Here is a 25466-nt window from a genome sequence, read left to right as displayed (position 1 = left end):
AATTTTTAATATAAAATAATTAAACATTCATTGGAACAGGGACAGGAACCCAGATCTCTCTCTTCCCCTCACACTCACTTTTCCTTTTTGACCTGAATATTGAATTATGCACTTCAAAGTAGAATGGGTTCAGCAGGAGGCATTGGCAGAGCTCTGCTGAGCTGCTGAAATTGCCGGTACTTAACATTCATCGGGGAGAAGAGTATTATTATTTTGTCAGGCTCATCCGTGGTGAATGAAAGTTTCCTTCTGTGATGAGTATACCCAGGTTCTTGCGTGGGTTCGCTGAATCTGCCTGTGGCACGTGGCTTGGGGAAGTCCTGGCTCTGTTGCACGAAGATTAACTTGGACTGGGTAAATATTTGACGCTAAATTTAGGCCAGCTTAGATTTTCCCGGTGCAAGTAAAGCAGACGTCCAGTAATGGCAGTATTAATACTTCAGATGCTATTTCCCAGTGTATGACTCTTATTTGAGTGCTTGCTGAATTACAGACCCAGTATTGTAACTATGCGTTTGTAAGCTTTTATTTATTCTCCCCTATTTTTTTATTTAATTGTGTTTTTTAACTGATGGAGGTGTAACATGGCTGTTAAGACTATTGCAGGGATTGTCAGAAAGGAGTTGGTCCAAATGTATTTTTTGCTTGTATTCTTGTTGTTGTTCTGTCTGAGGTTCTGCCTTGGGTAAGTCAAGTACTGGCCACCTCTCTTGGAGATATTGCTGCAGTTTATAAAACAATCCCTTTAGGTGGGTGAACCAGTCCTGTATCAGCCCCATGCTGGTCACTGACTGCTCAGTCAGTGGTACTAAAGCTCAGAATAGCTTCTTTCTTTTTCTCCCTCTCTCTCTCTCTCTCTTTTTTTTTTTTTTTCCTTTTTTTCTTTTTTCCCAGGAGTGAGGAGGAGAACAATGGACCATTGAAGAGAGCAGGTAGTCGACACTGCTGATGCTTCAGATTATTGAACTGTGTTGAAATAATGAGGTTTCTCATCAGGCTGGGTTGCCGGTACCTAATTCTCTGAACCTTTCTCTCATTGTAGTAAGTTGCATTGGGATTTGGAGATGATGAAAGGGACCACTTCTCTGTGTTTAATGAGGAACTGCGTTTTGGCCTTGTATCCTTGCTAAGCCCTGACCCATTTATACTCTAACTCCAGGATGAGATTTTAGCGGTGCAAGGAAATGGGGTGCTTGCAGAATCCAGAAGCCACAATCCCCTCTTAATTTTGTTTCCCTTCAGTGTCAGGCACTGGGGCACCTCTCAGGCAGGTGCAACCTAGCTAAAACCTTTTTTTTTTTTTTTTTTGGGTGAATAGGGGTTTAAAGGTCCTGTCCTGTGTAGAAGCATTCTTTTAAATTAAAAATGGTAAGAGTTGTATGACAAAAGGTGGAGTTAAGGATGTGATGGTATGTAGCCTCAAGGATGTTCCTGGAGCAGGAAAACCCCTCCTCCTCAGCTTCTGAGCAGCAAAAGGGTGAAGCTCTTTGCCTCTTCCATTAGCTTTACAACTAGTTTGGAGATTTCATCCTGTGTTGCTTTCCGGAAATCTTTACTGCATCCAAATTTTGTCCAAAAGTTCATTGGTTTATTTTATGGGGAGGGAAAAGAAACAAATCTCCTTGAACTGAAAAATCAGACGGAACACTTAGGGTTAGGAATGCTAGCACCATCTCCCATGGGAAGTAATTGGCATGCTTTGTCTTCCCGTTCTTCCCTCTGGGCTTGACTTTGTGGCTGACTTGCATCTCTTCTGTTCACACTGAGTCGCCCATTGTGGCTGTGGCAGGTATAACCTAGCTAGGAAATCCACTCTGTGTTGCTGAATGGGGTCGTGGGTTATCCCGTATGTAAAGACCTTGAGCTGTTACGGGCAGTGTTTCACAGATCTAAAAATGGGTTGCCAAATTTCTACCGTTTAGTGAAGAGACAGCGTGCCCCTTTGTACAGGTAACATAGCTGTTCATTTCACTTCCTTCACGAGGCATTCATTTGAAAATCTGCCTTTCCACTGGTACTCACTGTTGACTGATCTTGCTTTAAATCAGAATCTTGCCATAATTTTCAAGAGTACAATACCATTTTTAGGGGCTTGCCTTGCAATAATAAATGTGATACTAGGATACGGGAATTTCTTTTAAGGTCAGCGTAGAGCAAGTAGTGATTTGATTTACCCGAAGAGACTCCTGCTGGTCTGGCATAAATGTTTCTGTGTGTGCAATTGAATGAGACTGGCAGAGGGAATGGGCATAAAATATACTCCAGGCTAGAGATTTTGCTTTTAACAAGGTAGATTACCTACCCAAATAGAAGTCAACAGAAATATTGGGGTTTCATCAATTGCAGCCCACTGATTAAATAGTCGGTCTATTTAATCAGAGTAGGCAGCGTGGCAGTATATGAAGTTTCAGCGTCTTGGCAGTAATAGCCAATTGGTAAGAAATTAGTGAAGAAGCGCTGCTCCCAAACTTGCCTTTGGTAAGCAGCCAGCTGTTTTTACAAGGACACTTACTGCTGTTATGGTTGGCCTATTAGAAACTCCCCTTCAGAAAGATGACCCTCTAGGAAGGCTTCAGGGGTACAGAAACTCAGTCTTTTCGTTCTTGCAATTTCACAGTGACTTCTGTCTTTCAGCTTACGACCTCTTGGAAGCTGCCACTCTCTCTCTGTCTGTGTGACATCCGCAGAAAACACAAGCAATAGCATTTAAAGAGAATTTTAATACAGATAAGGAAATCTAGGGCATGTCGGGATGGTTTTGAGGTGGTCTTAAAAATTCCAGTGGTTGCCTCTTTTGAAAGCTTTTGCTGAATATTTTGAGATTTACCCTCCTTGTTCTTTATCTTTGAGACTTTCTTCTCAAACAGAGCCAGTCACATGCGTTGTATTTGCTGCAAGTGGGACTGCTTCTGGGATGGCCTGTCCTCCAGTGGCAGGATCTGTGGAAAAGGCTAGCCTTGAACACATCTGTCTGTGAGAACAATTACTGTGAAAGAGGTTTTGCCCAGCGCAGTGCAACTGGTTCATTTGTCGGGGTCCCTGGCACAAAGAAATGCTGCCAGGCCTGCATCCAGGCTGTTTTGCAGCTTGAAAGAAAGGAGGCTTCAAAGAACTTGTTTGCAAAGTCCATGTGATTACTTGTCACGTATAAAGTTGTTATTTTCATATGTAAAACAAATGAATTTGTGGTATCATACTGGTGTTCCTGAACATGCTTGCAAATGGGTAAAGTAAGCCACTGAAAAGCCTTTTATATAAGGAAATGTGCATTTTAAGAGGAAATTCTGCCTGTATTCAGAAATAGATTAGGGAGAAATCCTCAGACTGAGTTCCACTTTGGAGTCCTGATTTATAGTCTGTATCATCTCACTTCTGATGCAGCCACGTGCTTGGCACAAGGAGGAGTGAGATAGAGGGCTGCTGATGGTCTCATCTTGATAATGAGGAGTTATTTAAAGAAAGGTTGTGTTTTTGTGACATTGCTTTCTTCCTTATTTGTTGTTTGGAGCCAGCATGACTCAAAAATGAGTGGTTGGTGGAGGGCAATGGAAATAAGTCCCCACAACTACAGGAACTTTACTCTTGTAGCCCTTCTAGCTCAAGTAGGAGAAATCTTTAAGACAAAGCAAACAAAAAGCCTCCTTCATATTTTGGGGAAGATGATTCATTTTTTTCCCAATGCTTGCGTTACTTTCCTCTGCTGTCCCTCTCCTCTGCTGGCTGCAACTCGCTCTGTGGTCAGTCCATTGGAGAATTTCTTATCTTTTTATGTTAATGGGTGGTTATGAAACAAGGACAAAAAAATTAGAGACCATGCACTGGCAATTTAATGAAGCGATAAGGATCTACAACTTTGTCCTTTAATAAGTTTGTAAAACTGTTGCTTTTCCAAATGAAGAGAGACACAGAGGTGGCGGGAGCCTATACATGCGTGATTTAAATCAGAATATCATCAGTTTCTGGCACCGGTGCTCACTTCTTTTGTGTGATTTTAAACAATATACACCAGGATCTTTTCCTTCAGTGAGGGCCTGTGCATTTCGGTGACCTTTACTGCATTCTTCAGAGGGCTTATGCAATCAGACATCAGGGAATGAAAAAATGTAATGATTTTTTAAAAACAAACAAACAAACAAAAAAACAGGTCTTCAGCTTAGGCCTTATTCTTATAGTTGTACTACTTGCAGTTAGGCACCTGTGCTTTGCACCTCCACTCTTATATGGGACGTGGAGCAGAGCTTGCATCTGCTCGGGGAGAGCCATGGAAACAGGGGAGCCGGGCGGGTTCTTACAGCAGCAACTGCAGCGCTTGCTAACTTGGAAATATTTCGGGTGTCTCATGATAATCAGCAGACAGTTACACGCTTCATTGCTTCTCAGTGGTTAAAATTGGTATGGGTTACAGTTATGCTTCATGACTTGCTTTTCCATGTATGAATATTTTATGAACCGAATCCACATCGGGATGGCTGCTAGGAAGGCAGAGTAAGCAAGAACAGTTGTCCCATCCCTCTTTCCGTGCCATCGGCCCTTTGTTGTGTACTAAGAGAAACTTGGTTGAAAAACACATAACAAGCAAAAACTTCTGTGCAGCGTGTGCGATGCACAGACCTTGAGCTGCTTCGGCTGGGTAATGGTAGTGACCAACAAGGAAGACGTATGACAAGGAAGGTACGGCTTACTGCTGGCTTGTGGGCAATTGGATTGGAATTCGGGATGTAAATGATGTCCAAAACCCTAATGAATATCATGTGGCGTTGCTGGTGGATCCTCACCTGCAAGAAGTACACGCTACTTTGCCTGGTTTTGTCTGCTTTGTGCGTTGCTCATACCCACAGAGATGACCTTAAACTTTTCCCAGTGTTGTGTCTATTTGTATTTGGGGTCAATTCGTGGGGGAAAATGCCAGCGGTCCACTGACATGTACAGGAGAGGAAAGGTAGTTACTTTCTGAGAGATCTTTCCTGCTGTTTCCACGTAAGCAGAAGGATCCCATGGTACAAGTTTGCCTTTAAGGAGAGTTTAAGCAGCAACTCATTTTTACATTTTCAGTATTTGTATAGTTTTTAGGTAATTCATAAGGACTTGTGATAAAAATGCAGTCTTTTTTTTTCCACCCAGTTTGTATGACCTTTAACGTTTTACACTAAAATTTCCAGGGGAGGATGGTGTAGAAATTGCATCTTTGTCAGCTGCATCAATTCATTATGTTTCTAAAAAACAACTGCTATGCTTGATACCCGGAGTTGGGCAAAACAACTGGCTTCCAGTCTGTCTTTACAATTTCATTTCCTAAGAGAACAGCACATTCTTCTTACGTTTAAGGGCACCCCTTCCCTTCACCCTGAAGTTGCACGGTGTTTTCTCAGTGAAGACAGAGGGACGAGGAGGTTTCCAAACCAGGAGCACAGCGAAGCGATGGCTTCTAAAGCTAGGTGAGCGTTGCAGAGACCGGGTGAGCCACAGCTCTTTGAGCTGGATTTATTTCTCCCGGCTGACCAGGCTACCAGACGGGGGCTTTCCTGCCAGTCAGCGTTTAATTGGAAGAAGTGTCAGCTTGGCTGAATGTGCTGCGGGAGGGGAGGCAGCAGGCTGAGAGGAGGGTGGGAAGCGTGGCGGCGCCTCGAGGAGCCATCTGCAGAGACGCCTCGTAGCCATGCAGGCAAGCACTGGGGCTGGTACGTATGTGTAGGGGATAGCTAAAAATAAACAGAAGGGAAACTGGTTTCTCAGTCTTTAGGGTGTGTTTTTTTTTTTTTGTTGTTGGTGGTGTTTTAAAGCAGTACGAGGCAGCATTATGTCAGCTGCATCCGAGGTTGCTCCTTGTGTGGAGGAGTGCAGGAGAGTGGTAGGAAACAGGATTAAGTGCTGCCACTTTTGCATGCATGACACAAAAAAGCAAACTCAGCTTGTCCTGAGGGAGCCCTCCCCTTAGGGAGCAAGTTGTGAGCTCAGCACTTTGGACGCTTTTCCCTCCGCTTCTGGACACCATGCCTTGCAGCAGCGTCGTGTTAGGGTGCTAAAAGGCAAGGCTGTGGGCGTTTGTCCCCCCTCTTTGGGAGTGGGAAAGTGGAGATGCTCATCCAAGCCAAACCTCCTGGAGGCTGCTGAAGCAAGGCAGGGGCACAGCCGGGCAGATCGGGGTTTTTGGTCCCGCCAGCCCTGCTGCTTAGGACTTCGTATTCTGGAGTGCCACCTGCTGGCCCCTGCTCTCTTAGAGCTCTCTTTGGAGGCAGCTGCTCTAAAGGATGAGAGCTCAACGCCAAACACGGTGGGTGTTAGTAATAATAATGCCATTAACTATTTGTATTGATCATTACATGAATTTTTTCCTCGTCATAGCATTTAAGGACCCTGTTCGTTGGCAAAGACCTCACTCTGGCAAGCCTTCTGCAAAGTTAATGTGAAAGAAACCTGCAGAAGTTTCACTGCTTAAAAACACAGGGCACAGCATGAAGGAATGGCTTCAAGAACAGAAAAGGATTTTTTCAATCCATTTTTTTTTTTCTAAATAGGAAATACTTTTTATTTTTGTCTCGATTTAATAAAATATCTTGATCATTCCTGAGGTTGGCAAAAAGAAATAAACATTTCATAAAAGTGTTTGCTTTTTGAAGGAATAATCATTAGAATGAAAGATACATGGCAAATGAAATCACTTAAAGATAGGACAACACTGACCCAACTCTAAAAAGTGACAATGATGTCAGTAAATGAAATGATACTGAAAATCTTTTGGATGGAAAGCAAAGGATGTTATAGCTTGTGGCACGGCGCAGATCTGGTCCAGAGCTCATCCTAAATGAGAACTGGTTTTGGCGGTAGAAAAGAGGTACGTCTCTCATCTCTTTTGTCACATTGATTTCTGCCTCTTGGCCAAGTCCTCAAGTGGTGTGAGTCAGCATGGTTCTTCTGGCATTGCCTTGGCTGTATGCATTGGTATTTCCTGTGTTTTGTGCACCATTGTAAGGCACACAGACACTGTTTTAATAAAACAGTGTAAAGACCTTAGCTGACTGGAATCTGTGTCAGTCCTGCACAGATATACCTCTTCTTAGGCTGCATCTTCCAAGGCAACACCAGGAGAGTGTCAAAACAGACTTTTGGCCTTATCCCCTTTCTTTCAACAGTCTCTGTGGCATCTTTTGTTCAGAAAGGCTGTTCTGTGTGATGCTACAGGTAAAATGCATTGGATGCATGTGGTAAAGCTTCTCTGATACTGTGTTTAAGCTATTAGTGACTTTGGGATGTACTCTTGAGACCCTTGAGATGAGTCACCTTTTTAGAAAGATCTGAACTACCTGCCCTTCCAAAGGATGATCCTCTAGCTCTTCTGCAAGAAACACCTCTAAAAAACAGTAATCCCCTCAAACATATAGCCCTCTTCAGGATTTGATCACATCATGCAAAGTGACTGGTCTGATGAAAATATACTGTGTTGTTATTTTTTTTTTAATTTTTTTTTTTATGCCAGCAACCAAAAGGCTGAAGGATTCTTTGTAAACGTGCTGCTATGAAACTCTTGCTGATTGCTTGGGTATATTTATCTCCTTTGCCTTGAATAGGCTGGGAAAGAAAAAGAAAATGTGGGGTATTGCTAGAGTTAAGCATCCTGCGCTCAGCAGTAAGGCGGTGCGAGTAAGAGATGCTTCTGGCTTGCTCAGTGGTTGGTTGACAACATCAGGAGAAAAGTTATTCCAGAGTCAGCACAGACAGCTTTGCTTGCTCTACCTTTTTATAAATTTCTTCCTCTGAAAGGAAATGGTCAAACTAAAATGAAAGTTGGAATGAGCTGACAATTTAATTGAAATAGCCATTTTTGCCTTAGGGAGAAAGTATTTGCTTAATTTGACCTGAAACTGCCAATGAATTTGTTTACCTCAAAATTACGTTTCTGTAGTTAGCTCTAATTCAGGTTCAGAGTTCCCTGAAATCATGAGGCAAGTGAGAGACTAAAGTTCAGGGGCCTGCCTAACCAGGATTTGGGGCTTCTGAAGTCGATGTTTTCAAGCTTTTCTTCAGAAAAAGGGGGCCAGAAGCCTTCTTTTTACTGAATACTGAGCTGCTTGTAGATAACCATGTGGGCCTAGGGGATTTACCATAGCCATGTATTATCAGGGTTATGATGAAATCTTGAGCACTAGCAATATTATGCTTGTTATCTTCTCGAAGTCTGTTCTGCTGTTACGTTGCAAGGAGTGCAGGGCTAGGCCCAAAATTAAGCAGTTTGCTTCATTTTGATTTTTTTTTTTTTTTTCCCCTCTAATGTAGCATAACACTGTCCTTTCCCAGCATCTGCACTCCCTCATGCAGTAAGTGCTGTATGCTGTTGGATCAGTGCTGCCAAGCGGAGGGTTTTCCACACCAGGATGTTTCCAAAGCAGCCAGGCTTTGACTGGCAGAAGTATGATGGGTGATGTCTGGCCTGAGCTTCGAAGGGGATGAAATACAACCTGACAAAGCTTGGCAGGTCTGATAAACTCCTTGCAGCTACAGCAGGTGAGTGGCTCTGGAGTTGAATACCCGCTGTCTCTGTGAGGGAGAGCATCTGTGGGTTTCAAGTAACATGGGCGAGAATAGTTTATCTTCCCATGCCAGAGCATTTGAGAGGCCGATTGCTGGTCCCCACCATGACGTGGCTGTCGGAGCAGAGAGGCTGGCAGCTCTGCATCTTTGTGCTCCGTCTCTGAGGAGCTGTAATTTATCTCAGCCCACCAGAGAGGGTTGTGAGACATGGCAGTGCGGGCCCAGTTGCTACCTGAGCTGTGGTCATGGCCCTCGGGAACACCATATTGCTTAGCTGTGAGGTGTCGTGTCTTGCAAACCGTGCTGGTTCCTGTGAGGGAAAGTGAGACTCAACACAAATCCCCTCACCTTGTTTGGCTTCATCCTAGAAAACCACCCCTGGGAGTCGTCTTCTTGCTCCCATGGGCCTGCCCATGTCTGCGGGCATGAAGGAGAGGAGTGTGAGCATTTCCTGGCCTGTTGCCTCACTGCTAGACTCAGCTTTGCCCTGCTTGTACCAGGGCTTCAAGTCTTACACACCACCAGTCTGGTTAGTTGTGGCTGTTCCGGGAAGGTTGTGTTGTGTTTGCCCAGGTCACCCATTTTCAGGGTGACACAAGGTGGGTGAAAGCATCTGCTCGTAGAGATTTACTGACCTGCCTGCGGCCGCTGCCACTGGTTCTCTGTATTAGTGGTGTTGATGGATGATAGTGTGTTAAATATGTAAAAGTGCAACTGACCTCAGGAGCATGTATCATCCCATTAACTCCAGCGGCTGATGTCAGGCCGGGCGCTTCATTACTTGGCTGCACTGGGCCTTGTGGAGCATTGTAGTCATGCGTAGGAACATGTGCTTTGGAAAAGCATTGGGACAAGTTAGTTATTCTGTATAACATGCTAAATCTTTGGGGGATGATTTGCCTGGTGATATAAATCAGGATACCCGATGGCTCAGGAAGCCATCAATATGTATGCTGCTCAGGCTTGGTTTACCTCTGCTTGCGATCCATATTTGCAGCGAGAGTTGGACCGCTCCCAAAACTCAGGAAGCGAGCGTGGTATTAGTATTACTGGCTGCCAGGAGTGTTACGGGGTGAATGATTAGCTTCCAATAAGAAAGGAGCTTCTGGACTGGCTCCAGTTCCCTTCGGTGTAGCCTGCAAACCAGAATGACCAGTGCCGTGACCTGGAGTAGCTGGAGAGCTTATCAGAGGCTGCAAATGCATGAAGATCGCAATTTGTCTGCGTTAGGAAATGACATAGTTAGTGGCTGACCTTGAGGAGCCGTGCTGGCTGGCTATCGGCCACTCTTGTGAAGATAAGCTCTTGGAAGTCATTCTTCTGTGTTATGACATCTGTTACACCTTTTCTTGTGATAAATGGGGGACTTTACTCCCCTGCGCTGCCCGTATAGTAAATTTTTGGAGAAAGGTAAAAAGATTAAAAAGCTCCCCCCTCAGTGTAATCTCCCTCAAACCTTACTCTACTTCTTTATGGTCTATGAAAGAAGAGATTTTCCTTCCTTATTATTATGAGGCTTCTAATAAAGTGTTTTCCAATTTCTCAATCCCATCCATTTCACTGTAAAAAGATGTATTATTTTGATTCCCCTAGGTCTCTGGCTTTTTTATTTTACCTGCTGAAGCAAAAAAAAAAAAAAAAAAAAAGAAAAGAAACATCCCCTTCCCACATCCAAACAAAACCAAATCCAGCCCAGCCCTTGAGAGCAGCAGCGTGAAGGTGGCTGCTGGGTGGTGTGGGTCTCAGCATCGCTTCCTCAGGAAGCCGTGCTTTGTGGGCACCGCGTCCCGTGCGTGAGACAGGAACACAGAGCGGAGCTGCAACAATTCAGCCTCTCCTTGGAAGGACTTCTGTTTCCTGAGGTAAGCGTGAAATGGAGTTTGCAGTTTTCGCATTATGAAATGTGAGTATCAATTCCTCTCTCTCTTCGGGCCAGTGTGCAGGTAGATTTTGACCTGGTTTTATCAAAAACTGCTCGGTGACCTCAGAGAGCTGCAATGTTTGCTCCTGTAGTAATAGTTGGGTGTCTTAATGCGCTACTTCAAGCTGATTCCCAGTCAAGCACCCACTGACCTATATCGGTGAGAGGCATCTGCATTTGAGATTTGTTTAATACTGTATTTTTGGGGATGGTGGCATTTTGTAAGTCTAATAGCAAATTCGTGGGGGAGGGAAGGAAGAATATTTTAATTAAGTTTCTCTTCAGGTATCGGGCGAATTCAATCAATGGCAGATGAAGCGTAAACCTGCAATGGGAGAGCAAAATTTGTCACTTTAACTGATCAGGTGCTTCATGGTCTCTCAGCGTTTTGAATACCACAGAATCCGGTCATGTAGCCATAAAAGAAAATCTCTTAGAAAGAAGATGCTGCTTTGCAAATAAAAGCTTTTACTGACAGTGAGCTTAATGACCATAGCTTGGGCAAAGCTATGAAGTTGTAGGATTTTGGCCTTAATGGCTGAATTTGTGACTTTGCTTTAAGTTAGGGAGGCTACTTCTAAATCTGTCTTTGCCAGCCATCTGCTCCTTATGTCCTGGCCATCAGTTACTACTGGTGTTGCTTGTATTAAGAGGGTGAGGGCTAGATTGCACTTCTTATGGCCCTTCACCCCCATTCCTCTTGGTGCCAGCTTGAATGGCAAACGGTTTTGTCACTTGGTAGTGGAGAAACCTGGCTGTTAAGTCCTCTCACCCTAGGGTTTACGAGTGTGTCAGGCATAATTAAGAGCAGCCAACAGATCTGAAGAAGTGCTAATGGCCCTGTGAGGTTTGCAGTGAAAAAGGCTATAAAAATGAGCACTGTCCCTTGGGATGTTTTGAACCCTGGAGATTTTGTTTATTTCCAAATTGAGAGGGAACCTTTTAGTATCCTGTGCGGGGGAGTTTGCAGATCTGGGATGCCTAATGACCACAGTCAGATCTCTCATCCTGTCAGAGAATCGCAGAGTGGTTTGAGTTGGAAGGGACCTTAAAGATCACCTGTTTCCAACCCCATGGGCAGGGGTTGCACATGGGGTCTCCTGCACTCCCCCAGGCTGGGGGAAGCCCAGGAGCTTGTGAGTTTTAGGGACCTGCAGCTCTAGGGCAGCTTGACAAGTCACCTTGTCAAAAAGCCACAAACCTGGAAGCCCTGGGCTGGTGAGGACCAGGTGAGGCTCCACTGCTTGGGCTCCGCATCCAACAACATGGAGGGCTGTTGATGGGCTGGATGGGCAGAAGAAATGTGCCTGAAACGGGCATGTTTCTCTGGAATCTTTTTATTTCAAGTAGCATTTCCCACAGGAAAGCACCTCACTTGAAACTTGCTGGTGAGCATGGTTGTTCTGTTTTGACTCAGCAGTACGAATCCGTACCCGTCGTTTGCTGACCAGGCACATTACAGGTGATTAGTAGTGTTTGCTACTGGAACAAAGTGCAGTTTATCCTGATCACATTTGACCAAAATAAGGTCTTTGGAGCTGGGGAATGTGGACGTGTCAAAGTTTGCAGATAAAAGGAGGGAACAGCAGAGCCGGTGAGGTGAGATGGAACAACGTGCAGCAAGTGAGTCTCTCTCTGTTTTCTATAAACACCAAAGGCTGGTGCTTTCACTGGATCCATTCTTCTCCAAAAACGTAAACTTCTGCATGTAGTTACTTACATTCCTGTGGGGGACCTTTGTTTCTCCGTCTTCTGTTGCTACGGCTGGCTGGTGACCATTTCTGAGGTAAAGGTGGTGGGTTAATACCTTGTACCCAGGCTCCCTTCTCATGATCCACTTCTGACTGCATGGCTGCCAGAGAGGCAGGAGGCAGGCCAGCTGCTGTCCTGATTGATCTGTGCCATTGAGATCACCCACGGCAGATTCCCCATCAGCACGGAAACCCTGGCACAGGTTCGTAGGATGTTGTAGGCTCATATTTCAGTTTCACACAGCTTTATTTTCTGTGGCTTTACACATCTGAGAGTATGTATGCTTGGTTCTCCTCTTGCCAAGGGCTGGATTTCTTGGCAAGGGCTGGGCTAAAGCTGAAGTAGCAACGTCAGCTTGCACTGGCTAAGGATTTGGCCAAATTAAAATGCTTTTTTGCTCTGAAATATTTCTGTACAATTGTGGATAACCAAATGGAAAGAATAGTGGCTGTAGGCTGTGTGTCTCAGGGGAAGGTGCCCAGAAAATAAGAAATTCTGGAGAGAAGAATGGACTCACTTTGTTAGTTTCATGTCCCTCAAAATGCAGACAGTCTCTCAGTTGCAGTTGTCATGATGGGTGAGCTGTGTCTGTGGAGATGCTTTAAAACTTCTGGATCACAGGCTCTCATGGTTTTCATGTTCTGTGGAAAAGCTGGTATGTTCAGTGAAAGCCACTGAAAACCTTGGAGAGACCACAGAGGTACAGCCACCTTGGAGAGACTGGGAGAAATGGGTGGTTTTCTGAGCCTTACTGATTCTCTGTTTGGGAAAAAAAAAAATCTTTCACCCCTGTCCAGTGACTCAAGAAGTTAGAAGTGGAGCTGCCATGAAGTTTTCTAGGAGCTTTGAGGCAATCTGGGTGGTGCTTGCGTGACCTTGGACCAACTGCTTCATCTCTCAGCACTTCTTTTCTTAGATGATGAAAGGATATAATAACGATAACACTTCTCTCTTAACAAGGGTGTTGTGCTGAATAAATTAATTAATCTTTGTACTGTTCTCAGTTACTATGGTAATTAGTGCTAAAGAACAGCCTAAAAATAAATAGGATCATTTTGTGAAGGATATTCAGGGGAAATCAGGTAGTACGTCCTGCATGGTTGCAACAGCCCCGGTACATTTAGTACAAACAAATATGTTGGAAACATTAATGGATGGTGAATTTTGTAGCAGAAATGCACCCAAATATTGTATATGTTCCTTCCTATCCACTATCAGTTGGAAGTGACTGCAGCAGACTTTTCCCTCCATATCTGTGGGCAGATGATTCTTGCAATTAGTTCCCCTACAGAGATCGGTGCCCACTCCGCGCCACTCCCCCCATCTCCTTTCCAGCCTAAGGGCACCCGAAATGAATGGATCTTCCTTCGTCGTAAATCATACATACTCGGTAACGCTGCCAGAGAATGCTTAATGTGTTCGGGGAGTTTGCGTAATGAACCTTCCTTGAGAAAGGTGAAGTATCGTCAGTGCACTGCCTTGCTAAAAGCCTGTTATTAACCTTGCCGTGCAGCAGGTACGGCACGCCTAAATATGCGCATAGGTCTGGGCAGAGCTTTTGAGGCTTCCAGTGGTCAGCACGCCCTGTAGCCAGTCTTTAAAAATGGGATGTGATATTTAATCTTCTGTGAATTGTATTAAATTCCACAGGCATCATTACAATATATTTTTGTGGCTTTCACGTTGATATAATTTTGGGCCCTAATAGGTTAGGATGTATGTGTGGAGATAGTTCTTGGTTCTCCAGTGGAGGCAGCGCCCCTTCAAGGCTGTGGCTTCCACTGCTTAGTCACTTATGAAGAAGAAACACCATCTTAATAAGCAATGATTTGTCTTTGGTTTGTTCTTGGACTTGTTCACCTCTCATCGTGGATGTTTAATGTCTGCCTGTGCACTGGGTTCCAAGAATAACTGCCTTTTCTGACCACTTTACAGTTAGCGTTTGTGCAGAGTTTTCTCTACATCAGATCCCATTTTAATCTGACCCCTTTTCTTTCTTCTTCCCTGTGTCGTGTCGGGAAGCCATGAGTTGTAACAAACGCCCTTTCCCCCTTCACCTTCCTGGGCAGTGCCTTGGCATGGCGGGCCTCCTGCTCACCTGAAGAAAGAGAGCGTGGGGCCTGCCACAGCCTCTGACAGGGTATGGACAGAACAGATGGCGTGACTGCCGAGCAGCTGAAAGATGATTTATTCTCCAGGGCTTACTGTCTTTGTTGTTCTTGAGTTACGTGGTATTTTCTCAAATCTTACGAACTCTTCAGAGGGCACCCCAGATCTGCAAGGAGGGCCTTATGTCATGCTCTGAGCCACCCGGCTGTACCTTGATCTCCTCTGGTGGATCTCCTCAGCTTTGCAGGTTCCTCCCTCTGTCTCCTCTCCCATGTGTGAATCTCGTCAGCAGCAGCCCTGTGGATGTGGGGCAGAGCCACGGCAAGCATGAAACGGAGAGCCAGAGAGGTTTCCTCATGCTTCTTTGCAGCTCTGCCTCTTCTCACTTCCTGTGCTGCCGCACCTGTCTGACACTTGCGTTTTGGAGCTTGTGGATTTTCATACCCTATTAGTTTTTATTCGTATTACTGGGTAGATCTCAGCCCTGAAAAGCTGTCAGTTGCTGTCAGGTTCAGGCTAGGCAGAGTTATTAATCGCAGCTGCAGTTGCCTCGGTGTGTGTGGTTTCACCGTCATGTTCCCCAGCCCTCCCTCCCACATGCAGGCCCATATCCACACACACGTATGCTCTCTCTTACCGGACCTACAGAGATCCCTGACAGTCTTTTTTGTTTGTTTTTTTTCCTCTTTTCCTGTCAACAGCCCTCTGTGTCTGTCACTGGGTGACAAATGCAGTGACAAAACGAGGTTTTTGTCTGACACTGAAGTCGGCAGTGCCTCCATCTGCAGCCCGGCTGCCTCTTGGTCTTTGCGCTCAAAGCGTGAAGAAGAGTGCAGTTTGAGTCAACTTTGGGCAACGTGTTCACCTGGGGTAGATCAGTGCCCTCAGTTAGTGTGGGGGGTGTTGGTCAACAATTCAGTGAGATCAGCAAGTCAGTGAGACAGGTCAGTCCTCTGTCCACCAGAAGGTCTGCTGCAGCATTAACTCCTCACCTCGTTATTAAAATGAGGTGATAGAAAAGTACTTAGAGCTTTTTTTTTTTTCCCCACAGCTTTTCCCTTCCTCACCATGTGCAACGAAATGAAACAAGTGGACACTGTGAAGTTTAATTCTGACTGTAGATGGTGGCTTCTGTCTCCCCAAGACAAGCTGTGGCATAGTGCAGGAGTGTTGTGGGGCTTTCAGTATGTTTTGGAGTAAAATTGCATTGCACCCATCAAACCAGATAGCAAAACTTTGGACAAGGCAAGCTCGTCAGTGTAAGCAAGGGCCAAGGAGTTAGACAGATGTGGCTACTCTTTAACTTGTCCTTAGACATATTCTGAAGGATCTGCCAAAATATAGCTCTGGTTATTGTTTGAGATTTACGGGGAAAGTAAGATAAGTAATAGTTTGGCATAGGTATATGTACAATGCAACCTTGTAATCAAAATAATGTTTATAGTTTTTTTTTATTATTACTATTTTTCAAGGAAAATGATCGAACTTTAAGACACAGGGGAAGCAACTGTTTCCTTTATTCAACACCAGCTCAAAAAGGGGCTGTCATTAACTTTGCAGCTTCTGCAAACATGCCTGTACATGCTGAACAACATATGTCATGCAGGTCCCAAGTTGCATCATAAACTCTTAATTTGGCTCCACTCTTTTTTTTTTTTTTTCTTCCATTGCACTAATGATTTGTAAGTTTGACCTATTGGAGGAATGCTTCACACCATTTCTTAGAGTTCAAAGCAGCTAAGGTCTTCTTGCTAGAATGGATTTTTTTCTTTTTCCTTGATTTTCTTTGCTTGGATGTGACTTCTGTTTCATTCTTTAGTTCTGAATATCTCACCTCTTTTTTTAGCACTGTTCTACTGTAAGGATGTCACTGGGATGGGGATGAAGGCTTGGTAGCGTATTAATATGTAGCTCCTGGGGTTATGAGGTCAGAAAAATGAGCTTGATCCCCAGTCACTTTAAAATCAATGGGAACTTGCTTGACTTTAGCAATTTAACTGGGAAGAGGTTATAGGTGACAGCTAAATCAGGTCAGAGAACTTAGACACTCAGTTCCTTGACTCTGAGATCTGGAGTGCAGATCTGTACAGAGATAGTGATTTACACCTACAGAACAACTACGTCCACTCTGTTTCTAAATTAAAGCTTTACCTTCTGAATTTCCAGGCAGTAGGGCTGATTATCATAGAAATACTGCAGTATTATACCCGTTTTTTAACAGATTTGCATCTCCTATCTCTAGGAGATCAGAATTGCCTCTTTTACTGCCTGAGCTCATTTGTCACAGGGATGACTATGAAGACTTTGTATGGACACTTTTGTACAAAATATAAAACTGCTGGATCACGTGTGGTTGATCACTGAAAGATGGGATGGTGATGACTTGAGTGATCCCTTCCTGAGTTTCTGTAACTCATTTCTAATCTGGCCTTTGCCTCTTAATGTTTTTTTCAGCAGGGCCTAGCTTTGTGGATGGTGTTCTGTCTCAGTAGCATGCCAGTCTTTTGATGCCCCTTTCTGCCAATCTTCCTTGAGCCTGCCTGTATCATAAGAATGTGGAGATGGTAATGCAAAAGAGTATGAAGAAAATAAAACCTTTCCTCACTTTCTGCTGCTCTCCTTTGGTGTGGCTGTATGAATGCAAAGCCCCCTCTGTGGTGGTGCTAGGCCCTGGCCGCACGCAGAGTCTCTCCTAATGCCTTGTGCAATGCCTGGCACCTTGCCCCAGCCACTGTGCGGGTTTTACACTGGTCAGGGCCTCCCCCAGCACTGGTCTCGGGCAAAGCATCCCAGAAGTGACGTTCCCATGGCTGGAACATGCCTTTTTTCACGTGTTCGCAAGCTCCCGCTTTCATAACCTCAGCCCCCGCTCCCTCCTGAGTCAGGATTGTCACTGCGTGTTTGCTGAAGCGTCTTGCGAGCCAAAATCTGCTGCTGTTACAAAATCGGCAGCAGGGCCGGTGCTGCCAGCAGTGACAAGTCGTTAGGATCTGAAGGGATGACATGTATTTTGTTTTTCCCAATTCAGATATTGGTAGGATATGGGGCGGTGTGATCCAGAGGCCTGTCATGTATTGCAAACCCCACATTTATGCCATTTTTTTCGTCTTGAACTGTGATATTCCTGTTCAGCTGATGTCACCTATTGATCAGCATGTTGCAACCTAGTTGCTGTGACCTAGAGGGAAGAGCAAGAAATAACTCTATGGAAAGGAGAAAGTCCTCCAACAGCTCTGGTCCTCTGGTGTTAACTGTTTTAGGTATAACATTGCAATAAGAGGTGATCAAAGGTCACCATGCAAATATTTTGGGCTTGCTTTCTTTTATTATCTGGATGCAAATTCGAACAGATACTTCTTCAAATACAGCAAGGAAGGCAAAAAGCAAGAAGTTGTAAAAATGTCGCCCCTTCATATTTATCACGCGTTGGAGTGACTGAAATCAAACAGGGCTAAACAACTTGCTGTTGGAAGTAAATACAGCTGCCTCTTTTTTGCATAGTGATAAGAAATAAGTGGGGAAATGCAAGGAAGCCCTTTTTAATGACTAGTGCAGCACAAGGTCAGGAGCAGTTCGCCTTCAATGCTGTGCATTAACAGCTGGTTCTCCATGGCACGCTGCAGCCCTGGGTCCAAGCAGAGCCTCTCACCTTGAGCGATGTCCTCCTCAGGGACGAGGTTTGTGTCTGATGGACATGTTCAGGGGCTGTTCAGGTAACTGGGCAAATGGCTAATGTAACTGAAAAACTTGCCATTTCTTTCTGTTGTGCACAGATGTGGGTGTTTTGTTGTAAATACAAAACATGTTGCTCATTCAGGCATGTATCTTACAGTCGTAACTTCGGGAGCTCGTGGAAATGCATCCCTTTAAACATTTTTTTTCCTCCACCTTGCTCACAGACCTCCTGGTTGAGCCAAATAGCTAAAAATCCTCAGGGGTTTAAAGGATTAAATGAGAGCAGTTGTGAGGGTGCAGGAAGGGCTGCAAAGCTCTGAAAGTACAAGAGGCCGAGGGGCTTGCTTCGTGGACCTTTCGTGGGTATAAATATGAGTGGAAGTCTGGAGGGTTGGTAGCGATTTTATGACTGCGAAGCAAGAGAGATCTGCTGATGGCTGACTGGAAAGTTAGACAGGAGGGGGCTTGGTAAAGCTGACGAACTCACTTGCTTGTTTGGGATCGCAAACTGGTTTCTCCTGCTATCTTACAAAGTCAGTTCTCGTTTTTACTCACCCTTAGCCGGGCTCTCTCATTTCCTCTGCCTCCTGTAATTAACCCACTGATTCACGTTCCTCTGTTTCCCTCAGGTGCTGAAAGATCAGGACCAGAGGACTCCCTGCACTCTTCGCAGCCTTCCTGAGGAGAAGCGGTGGAAGGCGGCCGCGGGGCGCCGTGGCCAGACCTCCCTGGCAGGCCGGCCACCATGGAGACGCTGTCCCAGGACTCCCTGCTGGAGTGCCAGATCTGCTTCAACTACTACAGCCCACGCCGGCGGCCCAAGCTGCTGGACTGCAAGCACACGTGCTGCTCGGTGTGCCTGCAGCAGATGAGGACCAGCCAGAAGGACCTGCGGTGTCCCTGGTGCCGCGGCATCACCAAGCTGCCGCCGGGCTACTCCGTGTCGCAGCTGCCCGATGACCCCGAGGTGATCGCCGTCATCGCCATCCCCCACGCCTCCGAGCACACCCCCGTCTTCATCAAACTCCCGAGCAACGGGTGCTACATGCTGCCCCTCCCTCTCTCCAAGGAGAGGGCCCTGCTGCCGGGAGACATCGGCTGCCGCCTCCTGCCCGGCAGCCAGCAGAAGTCCCTGGCGGTGGTGACGATCCCGGCGGAGCAGCAGCCGCTGCAGGGCGGCCTCCCCGCCGAGGTGGGCACGGAGGAGCCCGACCGCAGAGGCGTGGTGAAGAGCTCCACCTGGTCAGGGGTGTGCACTGTCATCCTGGTGGCCTGCGTCTTGGTCTTTCTCCTGGGCATCGTCCTCCACAACATGTCGTGCATTTCCAAGCGCTTCACGGTGATCTCGTGCGGCTGAGGCGTTGCGGGGGACGCCCCGGGGGTGCCCGCCCAGGGGATAGGGTGGTGGTGGTAGTGGTGGTGGTGGTGGTGGTGGGATCGAGCAAGACAATTCACCGCAACTTTGGCCGACGGCTGCAGGACGCTTTGCTCCGAGACGGCGGTGCGCCGGCCTGGCCCCAGCCCTTGGTGGCCTGCGGAGAAAACCACGTCCCCTGCCTGATGGCAACAGCACTGAGGAGGACTGCATGCATCACCATAATCATTTATCAAAGGGACTGTAATTTACGGTGATTTTTATCGTGTTATGAGATTAAAGACATCTGCGTAGCTGGTTAATACTGTAAAGTATGCGGTAAGAGCTCTTCTCTAACCACAGTAGATCAAAATCAAAACTGCTCCATGTAGAATTAAAGGAGACCTGGCGTGTGACTCAGCGAGAGGTGTTCGATACCAACCCACACGTGTTGTTTTTTAATTGAAGGAGGGAAGGGGGAGACTTGTAAAACTGCGAAATCATTTAGCTGGCGAGGCATTTTATATGTTTTAAACTGCACATTAATTAAACTGAGTTAGGAGGTTGTATAATAGTTTTTAAAAGGAAACATTTTACAAGCAATTGTTTGGTTCTGTGCTGTGTGTTTTTTGCCTCTCTGTTTCTCTTCGCTTTCCCCCATTGTTTGTGGCTGTAGAGAAGTGGCACTTCAAGAACCTCCTGTGTGAAGGAGCTTCCCAGCAGGGCAGCAAAGTGGGCTAGGAGGAATGCCTGACAATGCAGCCGAAACATTTCTGCCTAACCGGCTTCACGTGAAGGATGGCTTTGAGCAGTGAACGCTGGACATGCTGTTTTACCTCTGATCTGGCAACAGGGCTTCCTACAGACCTGGCCTTCATAGCCATTAGTGAAGAAATGGGTCAGGACAAGTCCTAGGACTCCTTCCTGCAAGGGCGTGGTAGCAAATTGTCCTTCCTTTTCTTTTTCCAGAGGTTGGGTTCTCTTAATTTTTTAGAAGAATTTAGACCTATTTTGCCTCCCTCTCTCCTAGGAGATAGAGCTTGTGCACCCATGGGTGCTGTAAAAGAGGGGTTGCTCTAAGGAAGCCTCAGCATCCCAACAGACTGAGGACCCTTTTGTGCAATTATCTAATAAGAGCCAGTGACGGAGCTGGGAGAAGAATACAGGATAACCCAACCCTCTCCTGGGTTGCACTGCACCTCCTAAATCACTGTGGCTGTCCTGGTGTCGAAATGTCTGGGTGAGCATGATGGACCTTTCCCCACATTTCATATAAATGTTGGTGTTCATGAGGACAGACTTGGGAGGAAACAGAACAAAAAGAAAAAGCACAGGCAATATCCCCCTCCACCTATGAATGTCCTAAAACCCCAGTCATTTGCAGGTCTCTGCTCGGAAAGAGCCAAATTCCTGAACCTGCATTTCAGCAGCACCTTGCTCCATAAAGCAGTCCCACTAGCTTTAGTAATCCTGTTTGTAAGTTGAGTACAACTCTGTGAATTTGGGTATTTGGCAAGTCTGAAAGCTGAAACTTGTTTGAGATTTAAGGATCAGATCAAGGGGCACGTGGCAGAAAGACCTTTAATAAGGCAGGAAAAGCTATTGATTTGCACTGGTTCTTTTTGCAAGTACAAAGTGTGAGCAATTGCCTAAGCATAACCTCCCTGTCGAGTGAACTCTTGTCCTCCACCTAGTGCTCTTTCTAGTAATTAATTAGAAATTGCTCAATGCTGTACTATAACACTGGAGAACATAACATTGACTATACAGTGCCCAAGCTGGCCGTGTAGATGGTGTTGGCTTTCTGATGTTGTCACCAAATCCAGTATCTGGTTCACAATAAACCTTCTGAACTCCAACTTCTGTCAGCATACCTCTGACTTAGCGCTGGATTTCTTCCCCTCCTGGTTCACAACCCACCCTTTTCTTCCTCGATTTCTGTTTCACTGCAGAACAGCATAAACATATGGTGCTTAATTGTTACGGTGTACGTAGGGTCGTGTATGGAGAGGAACGATTGTGCTGAATTTTATCTACTGTCATATGTATTCATAGCACAGAAAAAAAAAAAAAAAACACAACATAATCCTCAGAGAACACATTCAATGCCTTTTTCATGTAGGTCCAAGCGCCTGACTTACAGTATTGTAATACATTGACACCTCTCAGCAGCGCATCTTACTTGGTTGCAGTAGGGAGCAATAGGAACTCCAAAATGTGTCTTGTAAATGGTCCTGTCACCAGTAGGTAGCCAGATTTCTGCTGACATCCACGCTGTGCTGCTTGGTACGTGAAGGAAAGCCAGTTCACCAAAAAATCATGCCTTTATAGACTCTGAAGGAAGTGACCAGACATGGGACGTGACCCTCTACTGCCTTATTCCCTGTAGACACTGATGCTTCTACCAGGAGTATAGAGCATAGCTGGGAGATGCTCCCAGAGCAGCGTGGAAGCATTTTGCACCAACTTCTGCATTTGTTTGAGTTGTCGCTGGCTGCACAAAAACACGAGGCAGGCAGAGAGCAGGCCTGGGAGGTGACCGTGTGGAGGCCGGCCCCGTGCAGGCCGTGCCTGCCCAACTGCAGCTCTTGGGGCCGAGGTTTCCCTGGCCTCGCGGAGAACGGCTGCCTTGAAACCTGCCCCTCCATACCTACGTGGGAACAATCAGAAATTAGGTTAAAACACCACGCGGTGTAACACGTTATGCAACAGGCAGGCGTGGGGTTTATCCGGTATTAGTGGCGCAAGTGTTGTATTCGCAGAACACCATCCTGTGTTACGTGATGCAGTACCTTCTTTCGTTCATACGAATTTCCTGTACTTTTTGTGCCTGCTGAAATGCATGTTTGACCTAATTTCTGATCCAGACATTTGCCTGCTCGCAGCCTTGTGTAAGAACAATAAGTAAAACCTCAAGATTTCTGTCGGCGTGCGTGTGCGGTGTGTATGTTAATTCCTTTTCTTCAAGAAACTCTGGAGATGTTTTTTGTTCTGGCTTTAGACTGTGACCATCATTACAAATTTGCAACTGCCACGTCATGTTGGATCGCCTGGCGTATTTGCTGACTTGTATACAAGTGAACTGAATAGTTTGTTGTAATGTACAGTGTTAAAATGTTTCTCAAGTATGTCGACAGTCACACTACTTCAAAAATGCAGTGCAGCCTATCCCATTCCGTGGTCCAGTACCTGGCATTGGAAAGTGATACTGTTGTATACACATCTATTTTTTGTTTTTATTTTTTAACACACATTTCTTTGTAGGTTTTCTCTGTGGAGACATTTGGGCCTGTCTAAAGCCCAGGTTCTGGGCTAATTTTTGTTCCCTGGTGTCCAGTAAGAAGTCAGTCACTGCTCAATTCCACCAAAAAATAAAAAATAAAAAAAATTAAAAAGACTTCTGTGACTCCAGTGCTGTTTGAGCAGCCAAGGCTTAAAAAGTGGTTGTGGGAAGTACAAATGCACCTGCATTTTTAGAACAAATTGCTTCGTGTGAATGCTGTCTATTTATTTGCTTGTTTAACGCGAAGGATGTGTGTACTGGAGTCCAGCTTCTTTGTTCCCCTGGGAGGTCCCAACTTCCGTTTTGGGCTTGTGCTTTCCTGGCAAACAGACTTCAGGGGTCACTCTGTGAAATTTGGTTCAGTGAATTTTAAAAATCTGGATATGCAGTTTTGTTACACGGGATTTTTTGGTTGTGGGAAATTGTGTTCGGTGATTCTTCACGCTTAAGCAAGATGTAAAGGAGCCTGGACGTTTTGTATACATGGAGCAACCATGAGTCCAAACTTTCATCTTTATTAATGAAGCTCAGTCTGAATAAAACATTAGCAGGAAAAGAATGATACCAAGTGAGTTACGCTACCTCTGTTACTTTGCCATCAAGTGAAGAGCATGGATGGGAATTTGGCAGAATTGCTCCGTATTTTACGAGGGGTTGGCAGAAATTTGATTCGTAGTGTTTTAAGGCAAAGTGTTAAGTGTGTGGGCTGTGGCAAGTGGTGAAAGCATTTTCACATTTCATTACCTTGGAGTATGAAATTATTGCTGAAGACTACTGAGCCACACAGCAGATTTTTTGTGTGTGTGTGTTTTAATCAGATGATTTACAAGTTTTAAGTAAACTTTTTGCATATGGAAGCGAGGGATTGTTGGCTTTTATTTTAAGCATGTGTTGTACAGACTGGCGGGCTGGCTCCCCCTTCCCAGTCCTGTTTGTGCTGCTGGAGCCCTGGGCAGCCAACCTTTGTAATGTGGCAAAGGCTTTTCTGGAACGGAGAGGGCTGGTTTGTTCTGGCTTTGCTACATTCAAAACAGGGCTAGAATGAAACCAAACAATTCATACATGATTTGAGCTCTACTGCCAGTGTCCAGGCATCAAAATCTCCTGGCACCCACCTACTGCCTAAACTGGTCCAAGCCTCTCTGCTCCCTGCCTCTTCTCACAGGAGTGCCAAGCAGTGGAGGACGTTGCCTCACAGGTGCAGTGAATACATCTCACATAAATTTTGGGGTTGAAACATTTCCTTATCCTAATAGCACATAAATCAAGGCTTGAAATGTCTCTTTTCCCAGACTTTTTCTGTGGGTGGATGAGGGTGAGGGAGTGAGGGAGGAGCTGCATGGGAGCAAATGAGTCCCAGCATCGTCCAGGAGGCTGTTGAAGGATCTGCTGGCCCTGAAGGCAAAAGTTTTCATGCAAGAACTTCAGCAGGGCAAGGCTGTCTGGAAACGCTGCAGTGGGTTTACAGCATGTTAGCGACCTTTCTGGTGCTGTACACTGTCCGTGGGCCTGACAGCTGGGGCTGTTCTGTCCTTTCTCTTTGTCACTTTGCCTCTTGCCTGCTCGTGTCAACAAACAAAGCTGCTTGCTCCATCTTCAAGTAGAATGATTTTACAGACGTTTCTCGAGTTGCCTCGAGCATCTCTAATGAAAACAAAACAAAACAAAACAAAACAAAAACAACCTTCTAAGTTCAGCAAAATTTAATGCTTAATAAATGCATTTTTTCAAGCATCTCCTTATGCTTCAGTAAACTTTTAGTTCTAAATAATTCCTACAATTTTTTATGCAAAGCATGTTCTTGTACATCTGAAGCAATTCTGAGACATAGGTAAAATACACAGACAGAAGAAAATATTTCCTTTTTCCCTCCCACAGTCCCCTTCAGATTTACACAAGTCTGTCCTCAATTGTATCACGCACCTGAGCATGGCGATGAGATGGGGGCTTGTGGGCATGCACTGAGCCCCTGTATGTATGAGCACAGAGAACTGTTACCATTTTCAGGGGAGGACAGTAAGGATGCAACATGCTCTCATGGAGCAGAGAGGCCAAGAGGATTAGTAAAAGGGCCTCGGGCTGTTGTATCTCAGGGAGGTCACGTACTCTATGGTGCTGAGATAGCACAGTAGCATGAAGTGTAGGCATTGCTACCTGGTTTTCACATGGGATGAGTTGCCGCTCCCTCCGAGCTGCCTTCTGCAAACACACCGAGTGCTGTGGCATGGGACCAACTGCTCCAGAGGGGACATCTGGTCTGGGGCTCAGGTGAGGGCCCACATCATTGCTCTGTGCCTCCAGGCTGGGGTGTCCACCCAAAAGAGAACCAAGAGACATAGATGTCAGGGTTTTTAGCATACTGGGGGCCTGTGTAAGCTCAGGGTCTTCAGAAGCTGCAGTATAACACACTCCTGAGAGCTTGAATGTGACATGCAGACTTGGCCTGAACAGGCTTTAAGGAGTGTAGAAAAGGTGCAGAAGAAGAAGGACACCTGGAAATGAGCAAGCAATCAGGCAGTAGCCTAGAATTTCAGATCCGTATGTGCAAAACCATCTACTGGGCGCATTTTGTAGTGGACTGCATGTATCGTTTCTGTCAAATGGTATCTCAAGGATACCTTGGCTGTGAAGCTCCAGATTTTGCTGTTTTCTTCGCTGCCTCTGAGATGGAGGCTGTGTATTTCATTAGCGTAATTTTCCACCTAACTTGATGGGTGGACAGAATATTGTAGGGTGCTGAACCATCAGGACTCAGATAGAGGCTAAACAGGAGTTCAACAGAAAGAAGTTGGGATTAAAAAAAAAAAGAAAAGGCAAAGTACTGAGTCCTCAGTGTGGGCAGATCT

General features: G+C 45.6%; 1 protein-coding gene across 9 annotated transcripts in view; it reads left to right on the top strand.

The window, feature by feature from the left end:
• Positions 1-24274, top strand: part of RNF152 (ring finger protein 152) — a 36000-nt gene extending 11726 nt beyond the window's left edge. For 3 of the 9 annotated variants that reach the window (XM_082752584.1, XM_082752588.1, XM_082752587.1), the window contains one exon: positions 18613-24274. In XM_082752584.1, coding sequence (XP_082608710.1) covers positions 18729-19340 — 612 coding nt within the window. In that variant the 5' untranslated portion in view covers positions 18613-18728 and the 3' untranslated portion in view covers positions 19341-24274. The other 6 variants (XM_082752585.1, XM_082752589.1, XM_082752592.1 and 3 more) reach the window with 6 other exon arrangements.
• The last annotated feature ends 1192 nt before the right edge of the window (positions 24275-25466 follow it).

The sequence above is a fragment of the Aythya marila genome (assembly GCF_965140915.1).
Source record: "Aythya marila genome assembly, chromosome: 2".
Classification (NCBI taxonomy): Eukaryota; Metazoa; Chordata; class Aves; order Anseriformes; family Anatidae; genus Aythya; species Aythya marila.
Note: the sequence above shows the minus strand (reverse complement) of the source record. Positions and strands in the feature narration are given on the sequence as shown.